The 24,828-nt window shown below is 45.4% G+C and overlaps 1 protein-coding gene across 4 annotated transcripts in view; it reads right to left on the bottom strand.

Annotated features, from left to right (window-relative positions):
* LOC138582676 (histidine--tRNA ligase, cytoplasmic-like) overlaps positions 1 to 24,828 on the bottom strand; it is a 556,920-nt gene that overhangs the window by 216,551 nt on the left and 315,541 nt on the right. For all 4 annotated transcript variants that reach the window (XM_069654213.1, XM_069654215.1, XM_069654214.1 and 1 more), the window contains one exon: positions 12,937 to 13,053. In XM_069654213.1, the coding sequence (XP_069510314.1) occupies positions 12,937 to 13,053 (117 nt within the window). The remainder of the gene's footprint in view (positions 1 to 12,936; positions 13,054 to 24,828) is intronic.

Genomic DNA, 24,828 nt, shown 5'->3' with positions numbered 1-24,828 from the left:
CTCTATTCGCCATGCTCGATCTGACGGTCTTGATCCGAGAGTCCTCCTGCCATCTTCTTGAGCAATCTGGCCCCCCACCCAAGCTGACATATTCCCCCCTCCCTCCCCTCGGCCCCCGACACAAAACCTGCTATGTACATAGTACTAGTTAGCTGTGTTACAACAACAGACTCAAAAACATACAACATCAACAAACAGACAATGTTGCCCCCAGCTTGTATAGGGCCCACTCTTTTCGTTCCCACCTCCTGCCAACCACATGACCATCTTTGGCCTTCACCTAATAATGGCAGGCCCTCTCTGAGTCGACTACCCCAAACCCCCAATCCCATACCAGCTTCTACTTCGCGAGCTGTGAATCTAGCACCCGCCTTGTCCACCCCATCCTCATCAGCCCCCCACCGGAGACCCACCCTCCCCTGAGACCCCCCTATCACCACATACCCGTTCTTAACATCCTGTGCCCCAGATATATATTGCCCCCACACATCCCTATGTTCTGCTCCCCTCCTCCCTTTCCCACTCAGTCCGTCAGCCCCCACCCATCTGCAGTGAGTAAGCAAGTTCTCGCCGCTCATCTTTCAGAGTCCACCATGCTCTCAAATCCACAAATGTAGGCTCCACTGTACAGCCCCTCAACTGGCTGAGCCCCTTGGATGTGTCTTGATCGGGGACCTAGATTTCTCGTTGGGCCTGTCCCATTCTCCTTCACCATTTTGGCTCACTTTTTCATTTAATAGCTTGCGCCTACAACCCTGATGCCTTTCCGTGGCATTTATCCGCCGCCAGTCTCCTCTGATCTCCTGCAGACTTCTCTCTCTAGTCTCTGCTCCAGCCAGCTTGAGATGAGAGGTACCCATGGGTGAAGCCTCAAACCACCGCAAGTAATAACTTAGGGCCTCTGGATCCGTGAACTCCTTAGTTTTCTGGTCCTTGTTAATCAGCATTGTCGCAGGGTCCAGTAGGCCACTCCGGATTACATGTTTCCTCAACAGGGGTCCGAGGGCCAGGAACCTCTTCCTTGTGTCCATCGTGACTCTGGAGTAAACTGGTGCTACGAATATCTTATGGCCCTACCACAGAAACTGGCTTTTCTTTTTTGGCTAGCGTCAAGGTCTGCTTCACGTAATCTCAAGAGACAGGCTATCAGAGGCCTCAGTATTTTCAATAGGTGTGCATCCCTCCTCCTCAATATGTGGGCACAATGTATTTCAAGAGGTTTCTTGGAGTCCACTTGTATCACTGTGCATTGTTCCAAGAAGGTGATCGGATCTCCCCCCTCCGGTTTCTCTGGGCACCCAAAGAATCTGATGTTACACCGTCTCTTGAGGTCCTCCAGGTCAAACTTTGCAGCCTTCAGTACGTCAATCTGTGCCTGCAGAGAGTAGACCCGGTCCGCCACCTCTTCCACCCACCCAACTCTCTCTTCCACCTCCACCAATCTATCATTGAACTTCCCCATCTCCGACTTCACCTGTAGAACCTCTGTATGTGTGTCCCTCACCCTAGAGTCGATGCCAGAGATTGCGCCACTTATCCTAGAGAATTTCTGCAGGAGCAAGTGCATCTTTGCTGCCTCTGGCAAGTCTTTCTGCTCCCCCATCTTGTCAGGTATGGGCCCAGTCTCTATCGAGCCGACTCCTCAGTAGCTTTTCTGGCTCACTCACAAGTTGCATCAAGCATGAACCCTCCTCCTGGGCAGCTGCTCACTCCTTTCTGCACTGCAACACCTTTCCTTGGCCTTGAAGAGGCAGAGTGCTAGGGAGCAGGGATGTCTCAGATCTTCCAACCCTTTGTCTGCTATTTGAGAATCTCCAGCCATCTCCTCCCCACCCCCAGTATTGTGTAGGGTCAAATCGAGTGCCTCACCTCAGGAACAGTAGTGTTCAGCGCTCCCCTTGTTCCAGAGTGGATGCAATGCGGGGTGGGGCACACCCCCCAAGGTTGCCTCTGTCTCTTTCCCCCGTGGCGTGTGCGCGTACTATAAACAACAACAATGGACCAATAGGATAGAGGATGACAGGTCATATTCATTTATCTTTTTACATATATCAATAAATGTCTCAATAAAAATTCTTCTTTCTTTTTATTATTCAAATCATAAAAGAGATTAATCACATATTATGTAATACATCTTCAGATAAAATTCAATATATTCAAATAAGGCTCACACACACTTCTCCCTACCATTCATTCACTCTCATTCTTTTTACCAACATTTTACTTCATATGTGTACAGATGACCCAATACACTTGGTCACCATAAACAATATTCAAAGTAAACACTGTAAAATTCCCTTTGCCTGTTGTCAGGTGATTTAATCTGTATGCAGTTATTTCCACACATATGATCGTCGACACATGTTTCAGTTGTCTATAAAAACTTCAACAATAATGTCCACTTTGTAACGCAACCTTCGTTAGGACAAAAACAGGAAATTCGGTAGGTCCCATTTCGCATTGTAGGGTGAACCACACCACTTATATAAATCCACAGAATGCTTTGAGTCGCTTTCTGGTCAAAATCGTATCCTTAATGGAGACAAATGGGCTTTCATTCCAACATCCGTCTATAATTGGAGTGTCTTGTACATTTCCAATACGGACACCGTCTGTTTGGTTGCTTCTCTACTTCTTAATCACCAATCTTACATAGATATTGGTAGACCAGCGTCAATACATCTACTTTGCTCGATTCATCTACATCTTAGATATTAGACTTGGAATCATGCATATCAATCAGTGTCCCCTCCATTAGTTCCCAGTAAAAATCAGGTAACTTCAGTCTTTTCTTCAAGTTTGCCACACAGGCCAAATGTCCCTTTGCGTGACTGAGAATGGCTTGCGTCCCCTGCCTCTCACGGGTTGTAAGTACTGCAATCTCACTCGGTCGCGGGCAGTCACATGCAAAGGGTGCAAACCCTTGTTTCAGCTTCCTTCTTCAACACCCTTACACCTGCCAAAGGCCAGCCCGGACTGGGAACACACAATGGGTCCATCTTCTGGCCCTCTTCCACAGTCGGTGGTGCCAGTAAAGTATTAGGGGTCTGTTCTGTTTGTTCCATACTAGGAAAACAAAAGAGGTGGGGGTAGGAGGGGTTAGAATTAAACTTAACCACTGGCATTGCTATGGACAACCATCCAGACCATCGTTCTTCACCTGCCAAGCCATTACAAACGGGGAAAGACCATATGTAAATCAGGCTTTGTCCCACCCCAAAAGGGGCAGTCCAGCCCGAACTGCTTGGTCACATCACTTCTGCACGAGACCACACGCATTCCCAGACATGTTTCGGCCTCGTTGAACCTCATCAGTGAGAAGTAGCTGGGTCTCTAGTTTCATCCTATGGTCTACCTTTGACCCCTCTTGGGGAGCGTGGGCTGATGGGGCAGATACCTCGGGGGAATATCACAAACAGAAAAGAAGGTTTTGAAAGTGGTAATGTTTATATACTTACTATGGTGTGTCTTATAAATAAAAAGGGGGCCCCATTGGGATCCCCCAAAAAAGTCCACCCTGGGGTCTGTGATGCTTGTGTGGAAGAAGGCAACAACTCAGGGTGTAGTCCATCTCCTGTTTTAACATCATTTTAATTCTAAGTTTCATGGCACCCCTTCATGATCAGCTGGTCTGGAAAGTGGGGGTAGTTGGTTCCTATAAGGCCCATCCCAGGCCTGCGGTAAAGAAGGTAGACTCCCTCGCCCAGGCCGAGACCAGAAAATGCAGGGGCTACACTTGGCTCACTGATTACAGTCTAGACCAGTCGATCACCGTGGCCCGCTTTATTTCTTTTTCTCCCGCATCCTGACTGTTTTTAGTGTGTGATAGAGGATTATTATCGGTTTTGATAAGTTGAAACAGCTGCTAGGTTTAATTTGTCTGATTTTAAACAATATATTCTGTGCTCTTTTATGAAATGATCAATTATCTAATAATTTAATTTTTATTGGGTGTGTGGTTTCTTAGTATTGAAGTGACGTGCTGCTTTGCACGCCAACCTTAAACTGTGTAGAACCGCATTCAGACCTCGTTGCACTGCCGTTCGAACTACAATTCCCTTTTGGATTGTAATTCTCAGTGTGCATTTATTTGCATAACAGGCGCTAGAGCTCCGGGGTGAGAGGGACAAGCCGGTCTTTAGCGGTCCGTGGTGCTCAGTGGTATTAGTGTGAGTACCTTTGTTATTTTAGATTTGCTGGAGGTCTTACGTTACCTGCCATGCAGCCTTTACAGCTGCAGAATATAATATAATTGGCCATGGTCCAATGGGGGAACAAAATATACCTACTGTACGGTCCTCCGTTATAATCAAGCAATATCCGTATGAAGCTGTACCAGGCCTACCACATCCAGTTGATATTAGTGGGTCATCTAGCCCTATAGTATTAGCAAATAAGAGCAGCGACTCACATTAAATAAGTGGTAGTAGGGTTTTAAATTTAAAATTATTGCTACTTAACACGAGGTCCTTAAGGAAGCATGCGCTGGATGTGGCAACCTATGTAGCTCTTCATGATATTGATGTCTGTGCTCTTACAGAAACATGGTGTCGCCACGCTGCAGGCCCCACATTGCCACTTGCTATCCCTCCTGGCTACAATATCAATTGTATTATAGAGAAGAAGGAAAAGGTGGTGGAGTAGCCGTTATTTTTAAAAGTACTCTTGCTATTTGAAACGCAGACTGCCTGCTTATCGAGGGCTGTGAACAGTTACACATTAAACTAAGAACCAACGCTGAAACCACAGTTAATCTTGTCTTGGTTTATAGACCACCATCCTCTATGCCTGGCTTCTCTACTCAACTCTGTAATTCTATACTCCCTACTCTTAAACCTACTACCAAAGCTCTGATCCTGCGGTATTTTAATTGTTAGTGGGGTAATGCGAATGACCCACAGGCAAAGCAGCTAGAGGAGGCATTGGGGGATCTGGGCTTTACACAAACTCTTAGATCTCCAACACATATCAAGAGGAATATCCTGGACTGGGTGTTACTTCATAATATTGAAACCACCGATTTGTAGATTTCGCACTGTCCTTGGTCCGATCACCTTTTTATACATGTTTCCATTAGATGTGATAAGGCTCCAAAGAACATGGAAGTAAAAAAAATGTCACTAAATCAAGGAACATTAGTAAACTTACTCCGGAGGCTCTGGAACCTTGGCTTATAGCAATGGATGAAAAAGTCAAAGATCTGGCACAGGCTGACAATATTGTTGATGCCCTTCAGCAAATCATGCAGAAGGCTATCAATGTAATAGCACCTCTGAGAACAAAGGGAGTGATGGAGAGACCGTTGAATGCCTGGTTCATCTAAGTGCTACAAATCCTTAAAAGCTCCAAAATTAAGCAGCTTCATAAATGGAAGTCCTCGCAGAACGAGCAGGACAGGGAGGCCTATAAAAAGGCAGCTAAACATTTTAGAAAAGCTGTTATATTAGCAAATAAAAGGAATTTTGATGATGGGATTGATACAGCACAGTCAGAATCTAAAGAACCTTTTAAAATTTCACGTAAACTACAACATCCACATCAGAACAGACCTGATGTTGTTACTAAAGATGCTGCCTGGTGCCAATCTATACAGCAGGCAATGTTTGGTAAACTCAATATAATTCAATCCAATATTGAATCTGCCAAAAAGGCAATTGATCCCACCACTAAGAGTTATTTGATAGCAACAGATATACTGGTGTAACACCAGGTTTACTTTAAACCCATTCTGGAACCAGAACTTGCACTAATCGTAAAGATTCCTAAACCCACACTTTGCAAGGGGGATGTCTGCCCTGCCATAGTGATTACATCATGCTCTCCCCTATTGATAGGCACACTGTGCACATTTGTAAATGTGAAAATCGTGTGCCCATGTGTATTAAGAACGCCTGGATTACTCCCTTCTTAAGAAACCTGACTTATGTCCACTGACACCTCTGAATTATAGGCCCATCACTAATATCCCGTTCTTACTCAAGATCCTGGATCGGGTGGCATATACACAAGTGATGTCACATTTGAAATCTAATGGTATTCTGAACAAATGGCAATCAGGCTTTAGGGAAAATCATGGCACTGAAACAGCTCTATTGGATCTGAAGTCTAGACTATTACAGTTCATGGACATGGGCCAGACGGCTCTACTGATGCTGTTGGACCTTTCTGCCACCTTTGACCTGGTAGATCACTCTTTGTTGGTCTCCAGGTTAATGCAGGTTGCTGGGTTTTCAGACATGCTGCCTGTTGGATTGAGTCTTCTCTGAGCAACCGCTGGTGCAGGGCCAGCAGTAAAACCACAGAAGCCAAAGCGGTCTTATTGACTCTGGGTGTGTCTCAGGGAGCGTGCTTATCACCCTCCCTGTACAACATCTTTACTGTGCTCAACCTACTGTAAGAGAATAAAGTGAATTTCACTGACTATGAGCATGACACGTGGTGTGTCATCTCTCTGATGTACCACTACCAAGAGGATGTTAAAACTATCAATAATATTTATGGACTGATTCAATCATGAATGGCCAACAATGGCCTAGCTCTTAATAAAGATAAAACAGTTAAAGGTCATTGCGACTGAGGCCAAAGTTCGCAAACTGGGAAAAGACTATGCCCTTTTTAATATTGCAGGATGTATATTGCAAGATGTAATATTAAAACAAAAGATAAGGTTAAAACACTTGGAGTATACTTCGATCAAAAGCTAAATATGCGGGCTCATGTGACCTTAGTATAAAATTGAAATTCAGCCTTAATACAACTAATTGCAGAGCCTTGGTTTTTAGTATGTGTTGTTGGTAAGGAAATGCATTTGTATGATTGTTGAGGGAGATGCTGCACTACGGTTCCTATTTCTGAGGCTGATCAGAAAGCGAACAACAAATGTTTTTCTAAAGACGGAATGCCATAAAATTGCGCTCAACCCTTTAATCCTTTTTGGATAATTTGTTGCTTTTTTGTCATGAACCAATAACTTTTCACAAAAAACGTTTGATTAAATGAAACTTTTTTCTTTAGCAAGTTTCAGTCCCTCAATTTCCAAGCTTAAAGTTTCTGATTACCCAATTCTTCTTGGTTAATCTTTTCCTCTTTATTTTACAAGTTTCAGTTGCTCAATTTCCAAGCTTAAAGTTTCCGATGAGCCAATTCCTCTTGGTTAATCTTTTCCTCGACATAAGTTTCTCTGTCCTTGATTTAAATGACAGTTCATCAGGAGGAAAATTCCATAAATTTTTCATGCAGATTTTCAAAATTTTCATACAACTGTAAACAAAGATCAATGTGTACGCTATGGCGTTTACGAATATATCTTTACCTCTTGTTATCTAAAAATCAAATATGCATGTTTGTTGGTTTAAGGACTTTTGCTTATTCAAAAAATGAAAGAGGGAAAAATCGCACTTTTGTATTTAGTATTCAGTTGTAAACAAAGTGGCTATTTTGTAGAACCAGTGAAAAATTGTTTACTACAAGAGCCTGGATAGAAGGAAAACAATGGCGGGTTAGCCAGTTTCAAATTACATGCCCTGCTTGGTTTGTTATATTTTAATAAAACTATTGTCTCTAGTTATCAGTGTAAGGAAAATTCTGATTCTTACCTTGATAAGCTTTCTTCCTTAAGTTATGATGATGTATTTTCCTTTAGCATGCAGATCGCAGCATATTAACCTGCTTGTGTTTGAATTCGTCTGGCTAATATGATTGCCTTTACTCGTGATCACGTGTTGTTGGCTGTCACGTCACCGTGTGCCCTCCATGTTGTATTGGGAAGTGGCTTTTTGTTGGAGCTACAAAAATCAATTATACTGACTCCTTAAAGTGCTGAATACATATAGCAAACTTGGTTATTTACTTGTATAGCTGTCATTTCCTTCATCTTCATATTTTGTGGTCAAACTATAACTGATATGATTGCCGGGTCTCGATCACATGTTGTTTGCTATCACGTGATCGGAACGCCACCATTTTGGGTTGGGGAAATATAATCTTTCAGGCTCTCAAATATCAAGTACCTCTTTACCTAATTATGTTTTCATTCATTTCTTTTTTTACTCTATTGTAAGCCTCTCAATTTATGCAAGCCATTTTGCTTAATCAATCGCTTTCATCAAATTAATGTTGCGGTAATGTGGTATTCTTATTGTTTGTTCTTTTTTAATGAACAGTTTTAATTTAAATGTTAATTAAATAAAATGTCATGTTTGTCTTTGGTACTTGATTATGTTCTGTGGCATGATGGAAGCCTAGGGGATATCTTATATCTTCTTTAATTATTGCTCTGAAATGTTCTTGTATCCTGGTTTTGAGCATTCTTGTTGTACTTCCAACATATAATTTGTCACAGATGCATTCTATAACTTAATTCATTTCAATAGTATTGAAATGAATTAAGTCTTTGATTTGATGTGTTTTACCATTTGGTAATGTTAATTGTTGTTTTCCATTGTCTGAGAAAGGGCAGCTGATACATTTTCCATATTTATAATTTCCTTATAGGGGATGTGATTCCCATAATTGTGTTAATCCTTTGGCTGGCTTTTTTTTAATGAAGCGAGAATGACTTAAAATATCTTGCAAACTTTTGGCTTTCTTAAAAGTTATATTTACTTGCTAATCAAGATACCTTGAAATATCTGTATCCATTAATAATAAATGCCAGTTTTTCTTTAGGATATTTTTGATTTGTTTTGCATTTATGGAATATGTGGTTATAAACCTCAGCTTATTGAAATTATCATTTGTCTGAATTTTGTTTTTGTTGACAAGAAGATCTGATCTTGATCTTTTTCCCGTTTTTGACATATGGGCTCATGTGAGTAGCTTAGTGTCTTCCACAACATACTACATCAAGTTACTCGTACAGTTAAGTCCTTTTATTTCTAGAGCTAGCTGTGAGACTGTGGCTCGAGCAATAATTGGCTCCAAAATAGACTATTGTGGCAGTCTATTGGTGGGCATAGCAAATAAGCTGCAGACTATACAGAATAGCGCAGTCATTACTGGCCTCAACAGGAGAGATCATTTGTCCGAGGCCAGGCACGGTTTGCACTGGGACCCTATAGAGGCAAGAACTGATTTCCGGCTTCTGCTTATTGTGCATAAATGCCTCATGGGGTCAGGCCCTCTATATCTGAGCGAGGCACTGGCAACCAAATATAGTACTTGCACTCTTATATCTAACAACACTAACCAACTCCAAAACCCGGGTTTTTAAAATGATTCAGGTAAAGAAGTGTGTTTTTTCGGTGGTTGGCCCGAGGGCCTGGAACGCTATCCTGTCTGATTTTAGGGAGCTTAAATCCATTACTAAGTTTAGAAAAAAACTGAACACTCTACTGTTTAGGTAAACTTGTTTCCCTCAATTTCATCTTCTGCCTTACATAGGGACTTCTGACTTAAATCATATGTTGTATTTATATGTTGTATGCTTGTTTGTCTGAGCCCTTAAGCCTCCTGGTCAGTGGTGCGCGTTCGAAGTGTTAAGTAACTGCCAATTGGAAAAGATTTTCTTTTTACTGCTTTCCTCCCATAGACTTCTATGGGACACCAATTTCTTTTTACTTTGTTTTGACTCCTGACCTTTTGGAGTTAAGTAAAGCCTTCTGCTTTACTTCCCTTGTCTTTTGGCTCATTCTTATGGACAAACCGATCATTCTAGAAGACTATCAGTACTGAGTGAGTATGGGCCTCATCACGAGTCCGGCGCCTGATATCCCGGTGCTACTGGGTCCCGGTGGATCGGGAAGTCAGGCGCTGGAAAATATGGTTCCCCATTCCTGTGGAGTCCCATATGACTCCATGGGAGTGGGGAGACGGAAGCACTGGCACCGTTGCTAATGGTGCTTCCATGATAAGTCTGCCTACCGGGACCATTGCGACCGGCAGGTCAGACCTGCCAAGCGCAGCGGCCCCTGCAGGCAGACTTGTAGTATGGCAGTCCGGAAAGGGTGCCGGTACATTGCTATCGGCACCCTTATTTCCTGACTGCCACACTTGTAATGAGGCCCAATGTCTCCCTTTGTGGATTTCTTGGATTGTTACAATTGCACACCTCACCCTAAAGTGAAGTTCGATTAGGACACTTTGTATCCATATAATGCTTTCTGTGATGGCTTTTTGGTAGCATTTACAATGTGCCTAGGATGGTGGCAGCAGATATTTTTCTACTGTGTTTTATACTTTTTACTTGTGCACTTTTGCATTTACCACAAATGACTACTAAAAGTGGCTAGCGTCCTTAGATGACCATGTCACAAGGCTTTTGCCTGTCCTTTGGCCAGATTGTTCTTTGCCTTGTTCCTGCCCTGTCGGGTATAGAATTGCCTTATATGCAATGCCATTTTCAGAGGAAAGCTGCTGCTTTCCCGGGCAAAGAGGCGGTTTGTGTGGTGCAAGCCCCCCGGTGTAGGGGCTGGGACTGTCTGGTCCCAGGACGCATCCTGGTGCCTGAATGTCTGTTGCAGGACAGGTGTTGTGGCCAGTGGCTATCCATGGTTGGATAGCCACTGCCTGTTTGAACGGTGCACATCTTTACCACTGGTGGACCTGAGCGAGCATCCAGTCCGAATCCTAGATAAGTGGAGGGCAACTACAGCAATTTGACAGATCATTGTTGGAGCCACAACCTCTACGGAGAAGTGCAGCCGCTGACGTCCGCAGGGCAACTCCTGCAGCTGAACAGCTGCCACGCAAGTGAATTCCCGGTGACACCCTGCTTCTTTACACTGATCTCAAGTCCCTCTTTGGTGCTTTAACTGCTGGACCGGTGGGAACAACCAGTCCCGACCCCTGCTGTAGGATCTGTGTCTTCAGAGCCTTTGGAAGTTTCCCATGACCAACCAGTGGACTGACCAGCTCTTTCCTGGGCTACCTCGCTGCAACCATCACCATTCAGAGTCCAATTTTGGAACTTGGAAGATCTTTAGCTTGTAATACACGACACATGCTTGTGCAGTTTTAGCATTCTTCTTGCATAAACAAAAGATGTGCAGGACCTGCTCCTTTGTTCGTTCATTGAAGATCACCTATTGCCACTTGACCAAGGGGACTCCCATTGCAATCAATCTTCTTCGCTTCGTAGAGGTATCCTGAGGTTGCATGCTCTGCAGAAGTCTTCATCCTGAGTGTTCATGGACGGTGCCCGGAACAGAGATCAAACAACTGCGACCGACTGGAACTAAACCCTGACACAAAAAGTGACCTTTGGATTTGCAACTCCTCAACCTCCCTCAACGGAGGCAAGCACAGAAGATTGTGTCCCCCTCCCCAATGGAATCCGAAACCACAGTTGTGTTCTCTGGAGAAATCAGATTCAAGGGAGAAAAGTAACAGGCCTGGTCCTTTCCACCCTTGTTCGCCATAGGGTTACATGGGCATGCAGTCCTGTTCCCATTTCACTCTTTTCTGACTTTGATCATTGGATACGTGGTCAATGATCTCTTCCTGGGCCTATCCCTAGTGTCTGGGATTGAGTGAGTTACTTACCTTTTTGAACTTTTCTATCATAACCACTGGCATCGTCCAATGTCTTAGTAAACCTGAAAAGTATAACTTTCTAACTGTTGATTTTAGGGCAGAAGAACTCAAACCATCCAAGGGCTAGAATCACTAAGTGCTAGGGAAACTGTTCTATGGTTATTCTAAAGTGTCTTATAGAGCTTATGTAATGGAATGTTGTGGCACATGAAGGTTGTGGCACGCGAACCATTCTCCTGAGTGTTCTGTTGGAGTTTGGTCCGCGTGACACAGTAGCCGTTGGAGTTGCTGGGAGTGTACCGGCACGACGGGCCCCGCTTTAAATAAACTTCTTGTTTATTACCTACTTTCGCCTCCGTTGATCACTACATGTCTTTACTGAATTTCAAGCATCTCAGTACTTAGCTGTTTTTCCACTGGTTATTTAATCAAATGCTTTATTTCTTCTCCTAAAGGAGAATGCATATCTCTTTTTTATAGTGAGTGTGTCATAGTATTTGCCTTGCGGTTTGATTTCCTTACTGTGCATTTTAAAGGCCTATTAAGTCATCGTATATTGTTGTACTTAACTGTCTAACTGAAATTATAGGTGTTTTCTACGTGGACTCATTGTAGCCCGAGACCACTCGCACACCCTTCCTAATTCTAAGCCTTGCTGCGCTGCTATCGTACCTTGATTGGGTTTGTGCTCATCTTGTTTGACTCGCAAGCTTTGCCCTCTTAAAATAGTTACATACACATGGCGAAACACTCCCAAATGAATAGAGGATCCAAGAGTTTGAAAAGTGTCTGCAGCGCAGGCTAGAGGTAAAATCAATTAGCAAAAAACAATGAACCAGTGTAAGAGTCACAAAAAGAGTGAGCGATCAAGAAAATGGACATTAGGGTCACAGTTTACCACTCCAAGCATAGGGAAGTGGTACATTATCATGAGGCGGGAACAAAAGAGCCACATGGGACACTAATACATTTTATGAAAATAAAGTGCATATTAGAGTGTGTATAAATGGCAAGGTGGGTGTATGAACACATACACATTAGCTCAGAAACAATACCTGGCCTGAGGGACTAAATTGAGGAGTTGAACTCTAACATTGAAATAAGGTAATGTTTGTGTTCCAGTGTCTCACCATAAACATTTAAAAAAGATAAAATGGAAGAACCTTTGTTCTCAAAACTGCATTATGCATAGAGGCTTCACATTATTGCTGCGTGTTGCTCATACAACCAAATCCAGACTCTAGTAGAAGAATGGGGTTATTTTGAAAAAGCTCTTTATAAATGCAATTGTCTAATCATAAAAAGTATAAATTACACATTGCTTCCATAGAGTTTACTGCATTGCGAAACAATTATAGCATTTACTGCAAACCTTCACATGTGCATAAAAACACTGCAGGGAACACAATCCTTCATATCGAAAGACAACTTTTTAAATTATAATCATATTGCACTTGGTTTTACCGGAATTCCAAAATCCCATAGAGTCGATAGAAGTTTAAGCCTCTCTTCGAGGAAGCTCTTATGAGCTGCTGCCACAAAAACCTTGGTAGTCGTTGCTCGAATGCTCTGTTCCGAAATCTGAAAAGAAAAAGTTTGGAGGAAAGTATACCGCAAAACAGAAAAATGCAGGCTATGCTTTGCACCTGTGTGGTGTACAGAATTATACATTTCCGAAAGGATGTATGTAACAAAAGAAATCTAAATGGATAACCTTTTGGATATGTGCCTGCCGGAAACCCCAGCAGTTGGGGACTGTTTCTGTATCCCTACAGTACCCCTACCAGCACTTGACACCTGATGTCTGCACTTACCCCTGCACTTGCCACCTCTGGCCGTTACTTTTACTTATTGTTATTATCTATTACCTGTACTACACTGTCCCCCGCCCTCCTTCCCACGTACTTGCGTGATCTGAATACCTGGCCTAGTAGGATCGTTGTCTGTCCTCCCTCTGTTCCCCCTCCCTTGCCTCGTTGAGCCTTGAAACACCCGTGTATAGGCGCGTTATAAATACCGTATTTTATATGTTCTTGCATGCAGCTTACTAAAATCAATCAATTCAAGGAATTGTTGATTCTAGAATGAACATAAATCGCTGTTGAGAAAAGGCAATTTAGTTACCACCATTTTGAGTCAGAGAATGCCCAGTTCCAGGTGGCTAAGGTCCTGACCATGAATAACATCAGTATTAAGGCAGGAGGATCTTGGGTTTGCAAGTTCATATTAATCGACCAGTGTGTCTCCGTCTAGACCCTGCATTACCATTTATGAAATGCCTTGATAGACCTTGTCCTATGAAGTTCAAGAGGACCATGTAATCACTCTGCATACATTATGGGTAGCACTGAGTTTGAGAGAGCTTTTTGTACATGGGATCATCAACAGGATACGTTTTTGGGATTGTGTTCTGCGGGAAGTGTCCAGCCTGGTCAATGAGTTAAGTTTGTTGATGTGTGCACTTCTAGTGTATAGCAATATGATAGCTATGGGAATTAATGTATTAGACTCCACAGCACCGGGCTGCAAGCACAGGGCCCAGCAGCCCTTTAGTAAGTATTTGCCTGCCTTGGGCTAGACATTTATTTTTTGGGGGATTTAAAGTGCTCGGGGCAGCGTGGCACTCATGGCATCTCAGGGCGAAGACCCAGCCTCTCCTTCCTCTCCCTCCTGCGCTGACTCCGATTGGTGCTCCGGGCCTCGAGACCTGGAGCACCCTCCTTGAGCCTGCTAAGGGCTCAGGCAAAGGCACCTCCATCACCCCGTGCCTGTTCGCCCTGGGCACACCAGCTCCTGCCAGTCCCCCACCCCTGTCTGCTGCAACACTCAGGTAAGGGACAACGTTTTCTGTACATCGTTGTAGGCCTGTATTTCGAACCTAGCAACTGTTTTCTATCACCTCCCTGCATCTTTTCCCACAAGGATAGTGCCGTACGTCTGCCATTTTAAGGTTAACTGTATTTTGAATTTTACCATAGAACTACTGCTTTGTGCTACCACTCTGCACCTTTTCCCACACAACCCTCATGTCGGCCCTTCTCCTCCTACCCTGCACACAAGCCCAAACAGTGGACCACATATTAGATCCTCCTGCACTCTCACACATCTAGCACAGACTTCGCACTCGAATGAAACTGATCGTGGGCACTGACCCTCACACACGTACCTGTGGCACCCAAGTAACCAAGTCCTTTCTTCTATGCACACCTCATCACATCTCGCCTCCAAACCCATGACATCCCCCCTCACTTACACCCTCACACTTCACCCATTTCACCCAACCCAGTGAAATTGCTCTTCAGCCTACCTTACAACACTTCGGGCATGGACACCAGGCACTCCCCACCCTGCTCCCCTAGAAGTTAGCACCTTTATCCCGTATCCATCTATAGAAGACACCCTCCTAAACTCTCCCCCTTCAACATCAATCTGACGTCCCAGTCACAGCCCTGCATCCCTTCCCCATCAAGATGCCTTCCCTTTTCCAACCATTAGAAAAGGGACCCCACCCTCTCATACACCCCCTTCCACCACTACACCAACCAACTCCCTAAGGCCCCTCAACTCACAAGCCCTCTGCTCATACACACACAAAGAATACACTCAGCATCCCTCACCACTTCCCGGAACAGAGACATTGGACCTTCCCAGAGTAACCTCTCACCTCCCAACAACTACTGCACTCTACCCCATCATGCACCCCTATGCCTTCCTCCACCTCACCCCGCTTTCACCCCCATGTCCCCCACAGGGGGATCTCAGCTCCAGCCTTCACCCACCCATATATATGCAGGGGGGATACCCCCCGCAAACCCCCGCCCAAACCAAACCTGCCAAAAACCCCATATACATATATATATTTATATATATATATTACCAAAGCGAGATATATATATATATGCAGCCAATTGTGAAAAGGTCAATTGTGACCCTTTAAATTCGGTAAATTGTTCATGCGAACAATTGTAAACGAACAATTTGGGTAATACCTTCACACAAACAACCTCTGCACCCCATTCCGGGGGAAAGCCACCAACGCCCCCTAGCCTGCCCCTCCATCATTCTCTCCTCACAGCAAGCACCCATCTGAGCATCGGACTATGATGCATCCTAATTTACGCCAGATCCATCGCTAAAAATCGCCACAACATACACAACTCCATATCCTCTGAAGGCAATGAAATTATTTTCATCACAGAAACTTGGTTCTTCCAGGACTTCCAGTCAATTGCGCACAAGGCCTTTATCTCAGGCTACACTCTTACCATGCACAACAGAACCAGCAGAGCAAGCAGAACTGCCATCCTCTATAAATCCCAACTCAGCATTTCACACTGTGATGAACAAGGCTGCAACACAGACTGCAAATCTCTCCTAATGAAATGTCTCATCATTCCCACCCTTACACATATAGAGACCCCCTGGCTCAAAATACACATTTTGCTGAATCCCTCAGCAACTCCTTAGTGGCCATCCTGGTTATTCACCCTCCCACACCATGCTAGGGGATCTAAATATATGGTTCGATGCCACACATAACCCCATGATACGATCAATCCTGGACAACCTGGAAGCACCCCACCCAACTCAACTGGTATCGGCCCCACTCACTCTGCAGGCCACATTCGATGCGCAATCTTCAGTTCTTCCGAACTGATCTCTACTCTCCGACCACTAAGTTGGACGGACCACGCTGCCATCTGCACGCTCTCCACAGCAGACCCACATTCCCCCAGGACTAACGCAGGGCCGTCCACCCGCTTCTCACTATGTAACACGGTCAAAGTAATGCCGGACTTGGCTGGCTCCCTACTTTCCTCACTACCCTCCGTGCCACCTCAGGCAGGTCAGCTCTCCATCAGCCATTTTGACAAATGGCTCTCCAAAGCTCTTAGTCCTCTCAGCACTATCAGACCCTCCTCCAACAGACCAGGCCCCTCCCCAGATGGTTAACCGCAACCCACAAAACCAAGAACCACGTCCTGGAACGCAGATGGTGGACTGACCTTTCACCTCAGATTAGAACTGCGTACGCCCAACAGATCAAACCCTACAGGCAGAAATTCAGAAGGCCAAAGAAAATCATTCTGCTGGAACAGAATCTCCAACGCCCATTACGCCAGCAGGGAACTCCTCAAGATCATCTCAGAATTCAAGGCCCCGCTTTGCACATCCTCTGCCCATGACCACTCCCAGGCTTCAGACCCGTACTCGGAAGGCTGTGCCGCACTTATCCTTCTCGACCTCTCGGCACCTTTTGACACCATTGACCACCGTACCCTCATGGGCAGGTTCCACTCACTCAGCATTAGGGATACATCATTGAAGTGGATTTTCTCCTTCCTCTCAAACGGATCCCAAATTATATACATGCCCCTGTAAGGAACTCATGATGGCAACAGTAAAGACGGACACAAGTGATCACAGTTCAAGCGTGTTTATTGAACAATGTACAAAGGGTGGGTCGGAAAACGCCTACCTAAACCTAAATCTAAGATGGGAACAAGCGTCGACCATCAAATGAGCAAAAGGCAGTCCGAGTGGCGTTGTGTCAAAATGAAAAGGGCCTATACTACGAAACCTATTGCCAAACCTTACAACTAATACAGAAAGGGTGCGGGATAGTTTTCAAGAAAAGGAAAGAAGCGTTCCAAATAATAAGTCAGGATTTAATTGCCAGGGGTCTCCCTTTCCCATTGACCCTTCACAATCCTACTCCACAAATCAAATAACAGTTCCTTCTCTTAATGGACTTGGGTGATGGCTTCACCCTTGGATCTCCCTCGTTCGGGCTCGGATCCCTCTTGACTGTTGGCCTCCCACCACTGGGTTCACTATGGCTTTCAACAAATCTTTTGCTATCGTTCTCATACAAAGTCTTTTCAACAGTTCGCTGTGAACCTACCTTTTTCGGGGTCACTTGATCAGGGTGCTACTGGCTCATCCCTGCTCCCCCCTCTTCCGGGCACAGACATATCTCAATTTCCAGCCTTCCTCCACCGGGTTCACTATGGCTTTTCCTTCACTCACAAATCTTAATGTTGTTTTAAACAGTTCCAGCGGCCATCCCTCGGCCGGTTTAAACTTTTGTCCACACAGTTTCTTGGGACTTTTCCCCTTTCTTGTCAGCATCCGTCTTCAGGGTTCACTCTTGCCAATTTCACATTCATATTTACTTTCAATGTTTACGGGATTCACTTCCCTTGCTTTCTCATGTGGTGGGATTCACTTCCCTTGCTTTCTTTATAGTTCTTAGGTCAAAGGCTTTCGACTGTACAGGGATTTTGCTTGACCTCCTGTATAACCACTTTGACCTAGGCTTGGCGGCTCTCCTACGGCCTTCTGGTATCTGTAGTTTCACTCAGATGGGGCTTGGCCAGAGTTTCTCGGAACAGCACCCGTGTGGTGCCAGTCCCTTTCTGCATCTGGTCTCCCCTTTACAATTTTACAGTTCTTTGAACTTCTCTCACTTTGCCACTCTGCGACTTTCATTCACCACCGCCCGGTTCTTATCGGCTTTTCCTTCGACTCACCAGCTGTGATGAACCGTCTGGCTTTCCTCATAACTGGAGTCAAGGCCGGCACCACGGTAGCAGGAGTTTCCCTCGTTCCCACTTATCAGCGTCGACATTGTTGACATCTGCTGCAACACCGTTGGGCTATTGTCCTTGGTGTTACGATTCCTTATGCAGAAGTTTCGCATGTATGCGTCGAAAAGGGCGAGATCGGGTCTCTCCTTGTTTGCCTCTCTATATTCGCCACTCTTGAACTGCCGGGCCTGGATAACTGTCTCGTTGTGCAGTCTGCCTTGCTCGTGCTGTGCTCTCTTGCTCTGCCTTTTATACCTGTGGGGAAGGGAAAGGCCGTCTGGTGTATGTGATTCTGATCAATTGCCTGACCCTTGTATTAGGGTATGTCAGGTAAGCGGCTCTGGTGTTAGTTCGTTCTCTGGTGTGTCGTGCAAAAGTGTTTGTATCTGACAAGTGGGGGGCAGTGGCTTTAAATTTCCTACGTTGTAGGATGGGGAGAAGGTGTTGAAAGAAGGGGGATACCGCATCTCACCCCTCGGCATCCCACCCCCTTTCCCCATCTAGGTGATCCTCTCACTGGGCCATCCCAGGAACCTGTTCCAATAGCGATGCCCGTGTCCTGGCCACCTGGATGACAGATCCCCGGGGACCAGCCAGGGAGACACCGTCCGGTTTCTCACACCCCCTCTTCTACTCAGTGCCCTGCCACCAACCGAGTACCACAGCACACCTCTCTATCTCCATTCCTCTTTCACCTCTACCTGAGCCCCCTCCCAGCTCTTATCCATCCTCGCGGCCTGTGTTGTACCAACTACGCAGATGACACCCAAATCATCTTAAGATCCCAAAGGATGCTTCCAACCCCTCCCCCAACCTCGACCGACGCCTCACAGAAATCGACCTCTGGATGACGGCCAACTACCTTCTCAATCCAAAAAACAAATCATTATGTGCGGGAAGACTGACCTCTTCCACCAACCCACCCCTTTGCCACCCTCCCTAGCCCCTCCCCCCAACTCCAATACAGTAAAGAACCCCGGATGCACCATGGACGCAGATCGATCTAACACGATTGCATCACATCAACTCTGTTTCAAAATCTTGCTATCTACACCTTCACATTCTCCGACGCATCGTCCCCTAACTCACCTACCCTCACAGAGTTGCTGCAATCCTGACCATCATCCTCTCTCGCCTAGACTATGCCAACTCCCTATATCTGGGTGCCCCTGCATCTCATCTCAGAAAACTCCAACAAGTCCAAAACACTGCAGCCAGGCTCCTCCTTGCCCTAAGCCACAGAGAGCACATCACACCCACCCTCCATGTCCTGCACTGGCTCCCTGTCGGGCGACGGTCCACCTTCAAGGCTATGTGCATCACCCACCGTGCTCTGCACAATACAGGCCAAGAATATCTATAACACAAGCTCACCCCCTACAGACGCAACAGAAACTTGAGATCAGGCACAGCTCCCCTCTTGGTCATCCCCTTTGCAAATCCACCAGAATAGGGGGATCCTCCTTCTCCGTCCAAGCTCCCACAATATGGAACTCTATGCCTGCTTAGCATCCGCGGAATAGAGGATCACCTCGCCTTCCGGAACGCACTCAAGATCTGGCTGTTTCTACCTGTATCTTAACTGACCTAATGCGCCTCTCTGGCAATCTTCGCCCCCCAGACAAGTAGGCAGAGGCATCGATGAGTCACATGAGGAGACTCCAAGAAAGTGCCCAGCACACACAGAAAGGATTACCGCAGATCTGCATGACAGGAACGGCACTCCACTAACGTAACAAGTTATCAGACATGAATCACAGGCACGTATCGCACTCCATCTCGATGGAAGATAGCCGTATCCCTCCCAAGGGCACGGCCACCCACTCGAAAACAGCTAGAATGTAGCTAAATCCCACGAGAGAAATTCAGTCTAGCTGGACACATAATAACTCTACTTGACTCACATAATATCACAATAGTCTTCACAGCACACAACCATAAACCAGTTCTACTTGGGTTGTCAGCATGGACTTAGCCACCCCTAACTACCCTCGTACTGGCTAAAATGAACACACACACATTCTAAATTCCTCCGACAAATCTCTCGGACTTCGGTCCTTCAAGAGTTTTCCCCTACAGCGCTTTAGTATGGCAAGAGGCACTACACAAATGCAATATTACATTACATTAAAGAAACAATTACATTACATTAAAGAAACATTTAAGTGTCATCTAAAGGTCTAAAGTTCACAGGTTAAAATTGGAATGAAGCAGACTCAACCTTAATCTTCCCTGGTTACTAATACCAGTAACAAACTGGACAATTAGAGCCCCTATTACCTTCAGTGCTATGAAGAATAAAGACTTGGCATAAAGCGGCAGATGTAAGAAAAACTTGGGTTTCTGTTACAAATTAGACAGCAAGAGATGCAAGCTATGTATAAAACTAACTTTTGAAAAGCATTAAGCTTGGAAGTCTTAAAAGTAGTCCATACGTAACGTTCAGACTCTTGAAATTAAATACTATAACAGCGGGGGCATTCTGGATAATCTCAGATCACCCCATTTATTATTATTTTAAAAAATATATTTTTATTGGTTTTACAAGTTTTCACATCAACAACTTCCCTTCCCTCTGGATGACGGTGTCGGGTACATAGTTCATTATTGTCGCTGGGATTACAGAATGTCCAGGATCCTGATCTTGTGCTGGCACCATTGGAGCATGTAGTCGCTTTGTAGGTATGTTAGGATAACGCCCCAGTCTGTACGAAAAGCTTCTGGGATTCCTTGAATTTTGCATGTCAACCGTTCCAAAAGAGACGAATTGCCATACTTTCTGGAGCCAATTGAATTTTGTGGGTGAGTTCTTCTGTTTCCAGTGCTGCCCTATTGTCAGCCATGCTGTTATGATGAGCGCCATCACGCCTTTCTGCTGTATTTTTGTGTATGTTATCTGGGTCGGGTCCCACACAACCGCCAGCCATACCCTGTCTTCCAGTCCGTTGGCTCCTTGTATCATGTTCCCCACTTGCTCTTTTATTTCCCCCCAAAAATTAGTTATGGCTGGACAGTCCCACCATATACATTTCCAGTCTCCTATTGCTGGGCATCCACGCCAGCATTTCTCACTGGTGGTGGGGTATGTTATATGGCGTCTCTCTGGAGTGAGGTTCCATTGTAGGAGGACTTTTTGCCACATTTCTCTTAGTTGTATTCCAGACCTCTCTCCATTGGTCACCCAGCGTCTTTTCCTACCTCTTCGTATATTTCCATTGGATTTCTTCTCCTTGCTCATTTAGAAGCTTGTACAGGTTTGAAATCAGTTTGTGGGAACCCGTGTCCGTTGTCATAAATGTTTCAAACGGGTCAACTGTCTCGTAGCGTTCTCCTTAATTGAGGGGGCCGATAGCCAGTACTTGAGCTGTGTGTATTGATATTTTTCCGTTCGTTTTACCCCTACCTCTTGTGTGCAGTCCTAAAATGAAATAACAGTCTGTCCTCTGTACATGTCCGTACTTTCGTGCATCCTGCTTGTATCCAGTTGGTGTATGCCTTGTATTCCATTCCAGGCTGGAAATCCGGGTTTCCGAACATTGGGGTGAAGGATGACGGATGTGTTAAGCTCCCTCTTTGATCGCCACATCCCATGCTTCTATTCCCGCCCCCATCACTTCGCTAACTTTGGTGTTTCGGGTGCCTGTGATATTTGTGCCGCCGTAACAGGTTCGATAGGGGTGCTCCTGCTACTGCTTCGTCTTGTCGTGCCCATATATGTTGATGGGGCTGCGCCACCCATTCTTTTATGACTCGCAGTTGAGCAGCTTCATAGTAGCTCCTAAAGTGGGGGAGTGTGGGTCCTCTGTCACTCTTCTGCGCTGTTAGAGTCGCCATTGCCACTCTTGGTGTTTTGTTTTGCCACATGAAGGTGGACACCATTTTGTTTAGTGTCCTGAAGAATGTCTTCGGTAATCTTATCGGGAGTATTTGAAAATAATAGAGCAGCTTCAGTAGGACGGACATTTTGATGACCGTCAGCCTGCCCCACCATGAAATATTGAGTGGGTTCCATTTTGTTAGGTCCGCTTTCAGCTTGTTTAAAAGATTTGGAGAGTTGGCGGTGTATATCTGCTTTACTGAGGGTGTTCGTTTGATCCCAAAGTAAGTGATGTTGTCTGTAGCCTTGTTCATGTGGGTAGAGCAGGCCAGATCCTCCATCTCTACCGGGTCCGCCGTCAGGTTTAGGATTTCAGATTTATGCCTGTTGATTTTTAAACCGGAGAGTTTTTCCCCTAAGAGGGCTGGGAGAAATTGGTCTGGGCCCGACAGGGCAAGGAGAATGTCGTCCGCGAAGGCCATTGTTTTATATTCTTCTCCTCCCATTTGTATGCCTTTTATTTGTAGCAATTCTCGTATTCTTATCAACAGTGGTTCCAGAAAGATTGCATATAGGAGGGGTGAGAGCAGACATTCCTGTATTGCACCTCTAGTTAGAGATATTTGGGTCAATAAGCCATTCAATGAGATCCTCATCGTAGGTCTGAAGCCCATGCGTTCCATTGTGTGGAACAGCTGCGTCCATTCGACTCTGTTGAACGCTTTTTCTGCGTCCAATGATACCAGAATCGCTGGGGTGTCGGCAAGTTCTACTTTTTCGATGATATTGCTCACCCTACGTGTAATGTCCGCCGTTTGTCTCCTTGGAATGAATCCTGATTGGTCTGGACCTACGAGTGTCGGCAGGAGCCCAGTGAGCCTTTCTGCCAGTATCTTTGTGTACAGCTTAGCGTCCAGATTGATAAACGCGATTGGGCGGCACACCCCGGATCTTTTCCTGGCTTGGGGAATATGACTAGTTTCGCCTCATTCATTGAATTATGTTCCCCTGTGTTGTGAAGCTATTAAATAATTTAGTCAGTTTCGGGACCAGTGTTTCTTGGAATTTTTTGTAAAAGGTTTCCGCATAGACATCAGGGCCCGGCGCCTTATATGTCGGGAGCTTCTAGATTGCCTGAACTACCTCTTCAACTTGTATCTCCTTTTCCATTATCTGTTTACTTGTTTCCGATATCTGGGGTAGCGTTCTGTTGTCTAGGTAGATCTTCTGCCTGTCCGTCCATGGATTTTCCGACTGGTATAGCGTCTGATAGTACGTTCTCATTAACTCCCCCATCTCTTCATTGGTTATCTTCAAATGTACTTGCAGATCTCTCAATTTCAATATGGTTGTCCTGCTGCCTTTTTTTCACGAAGCTGTCATGCCAGGAGTTTGTCAGCTTTGTTGGTGCTGATATAATATATCTGTTTCGTTCTTAAAAGGGCTAGCTCTGCCTTCTTGGTCTACAGCATCCCCAATTGGCCTTGCATATGTTTCATGGCTAGTTTCGCCTTCTTGTTGGGTTATTCACTAGTTCTCTTCACACTTCCGCAAGTTTTCCTTCGAGTTCTTCTTCCCATTTTGTGCGTCGTTTGTCCCCTTTGTGCCTTTAGTGCTATAAGTTCTCCCCCTTATTACAGCCTTAAATGCGTCCAATACTATCCCCTGTGGGGTTGTGCCTGTGTCGTTTTCGGCGAAGTAGAGTTCAATCTTTCCCTTCATTGTATCTACTATTGTGCTGTCTTGCAGTAGTTCAGATGGGAATCTCCAGGTGCAGACCCCCCCTTTAGGTCTCTTGATGTTGAAAGTGGTTATTATCAGGGCATGGATCAAGAGGGAAATCGGGCCAATTTCTATTTCCGTCATGTTTCCCACTAGTCCAGTTGAGGCCCAGACAGTCTATTCTGGATTGTGTATTGTAGATGTGAGAAGGAACAAGTTACTTACCTGTAACTGTTGTTCTCCCCCATGGGTTTGGCATGGATTCACATGCTCATGAATATTCCCCGTCATCAGGCCGGGAATCCTCAGTATAGAAAAAATCAGTATCAGTTTCGTTTCTGATCTGTCTTTCTTAGTAGTAACCAATCACTGGTCTCTGGGTCATACTGCCCCCAGCCAATGACTGCCCTCTCCCTAAGCCCCACCTCCGGCAGCCATCCTCAGATTTGGTAGAACATAAAGTGGCAGTATGACCAAGTGAAGAGCCGCAGAGGGGTAGGCGGGAGGGTTCGCATGTGAATCCATGCCAGACCCATGCTGGAGAACAACAGTTAGAGGTAAGTAACTTGTTCCTTCTCCAGCATGGGGTCTGGCATGGATTCACATGCTCATGAATAAGAGAATACATAGCAGTACACACATGCACAACCACAGGAGGTGGCAACAGGCTCAACATTAAGCAATACAACAACTCAACATTAAGCAACTCTTACCTCCTCACCAGGCTCACCTTAGGCGAACAGGTTGCGCAGCACTGCTTGGCCGACCCTGGACTCCTCCCTGGAGTCCCGATCGACACAGTAGAATCTTGTGAAGGTGTGCGTCGACCTCCACGTCGCAGCCCTGCAGATGTCCAGCAGGGGCACACCAGACAGGAACGCCGTGGTAGCAGCGATCGCTCTGGTCGAATGGGCTCTCGGACGGCCGGGCAGCTGTCGGTTTGCCAACCGGTGACAGTGCATGATCCAGCCGGAGGGCCATCTGGAAATGAAAGTCTTCGAGAGAGCCTTCCCTTGATTCACAGTCTCAAAGTTCACAAACAGCTGTGACATCTTCCGAAAACTCTTTGTGCGGTCCACGTAGAACTTCAGCGCTCTAGCTACATCCAGCGAGTACAAAGTCCTCTCGGCCGGCGACGAAGGCGACAGAAGGAAAACTGGCAACACCGAGGGCTCCTTGAGGTGGAAGTCCGACGGCACCTCGAGAATAAAGGAGGGGTGTGTCCAC

This window comes from Ambystoma mexicanum, chromosome 3q, assembly GCF_040938575.1.
Source record: "Ambystoma mexicanum isolate Mex_15411 chromosome 3q, UKY_AmexF1_1, whole genome shotgun sequence".
Lineage (NCBI taxonomy): Eukaryota > Metazoa > Chordata > Amphibia > Caudata > Ambystomatidae > Ambystoma > Ambystoma mexicanum.
Note: the sequence above shows the minus strand (reverse complement) of the source record. Positions and strands in the feature narration are given on the sequence as shown.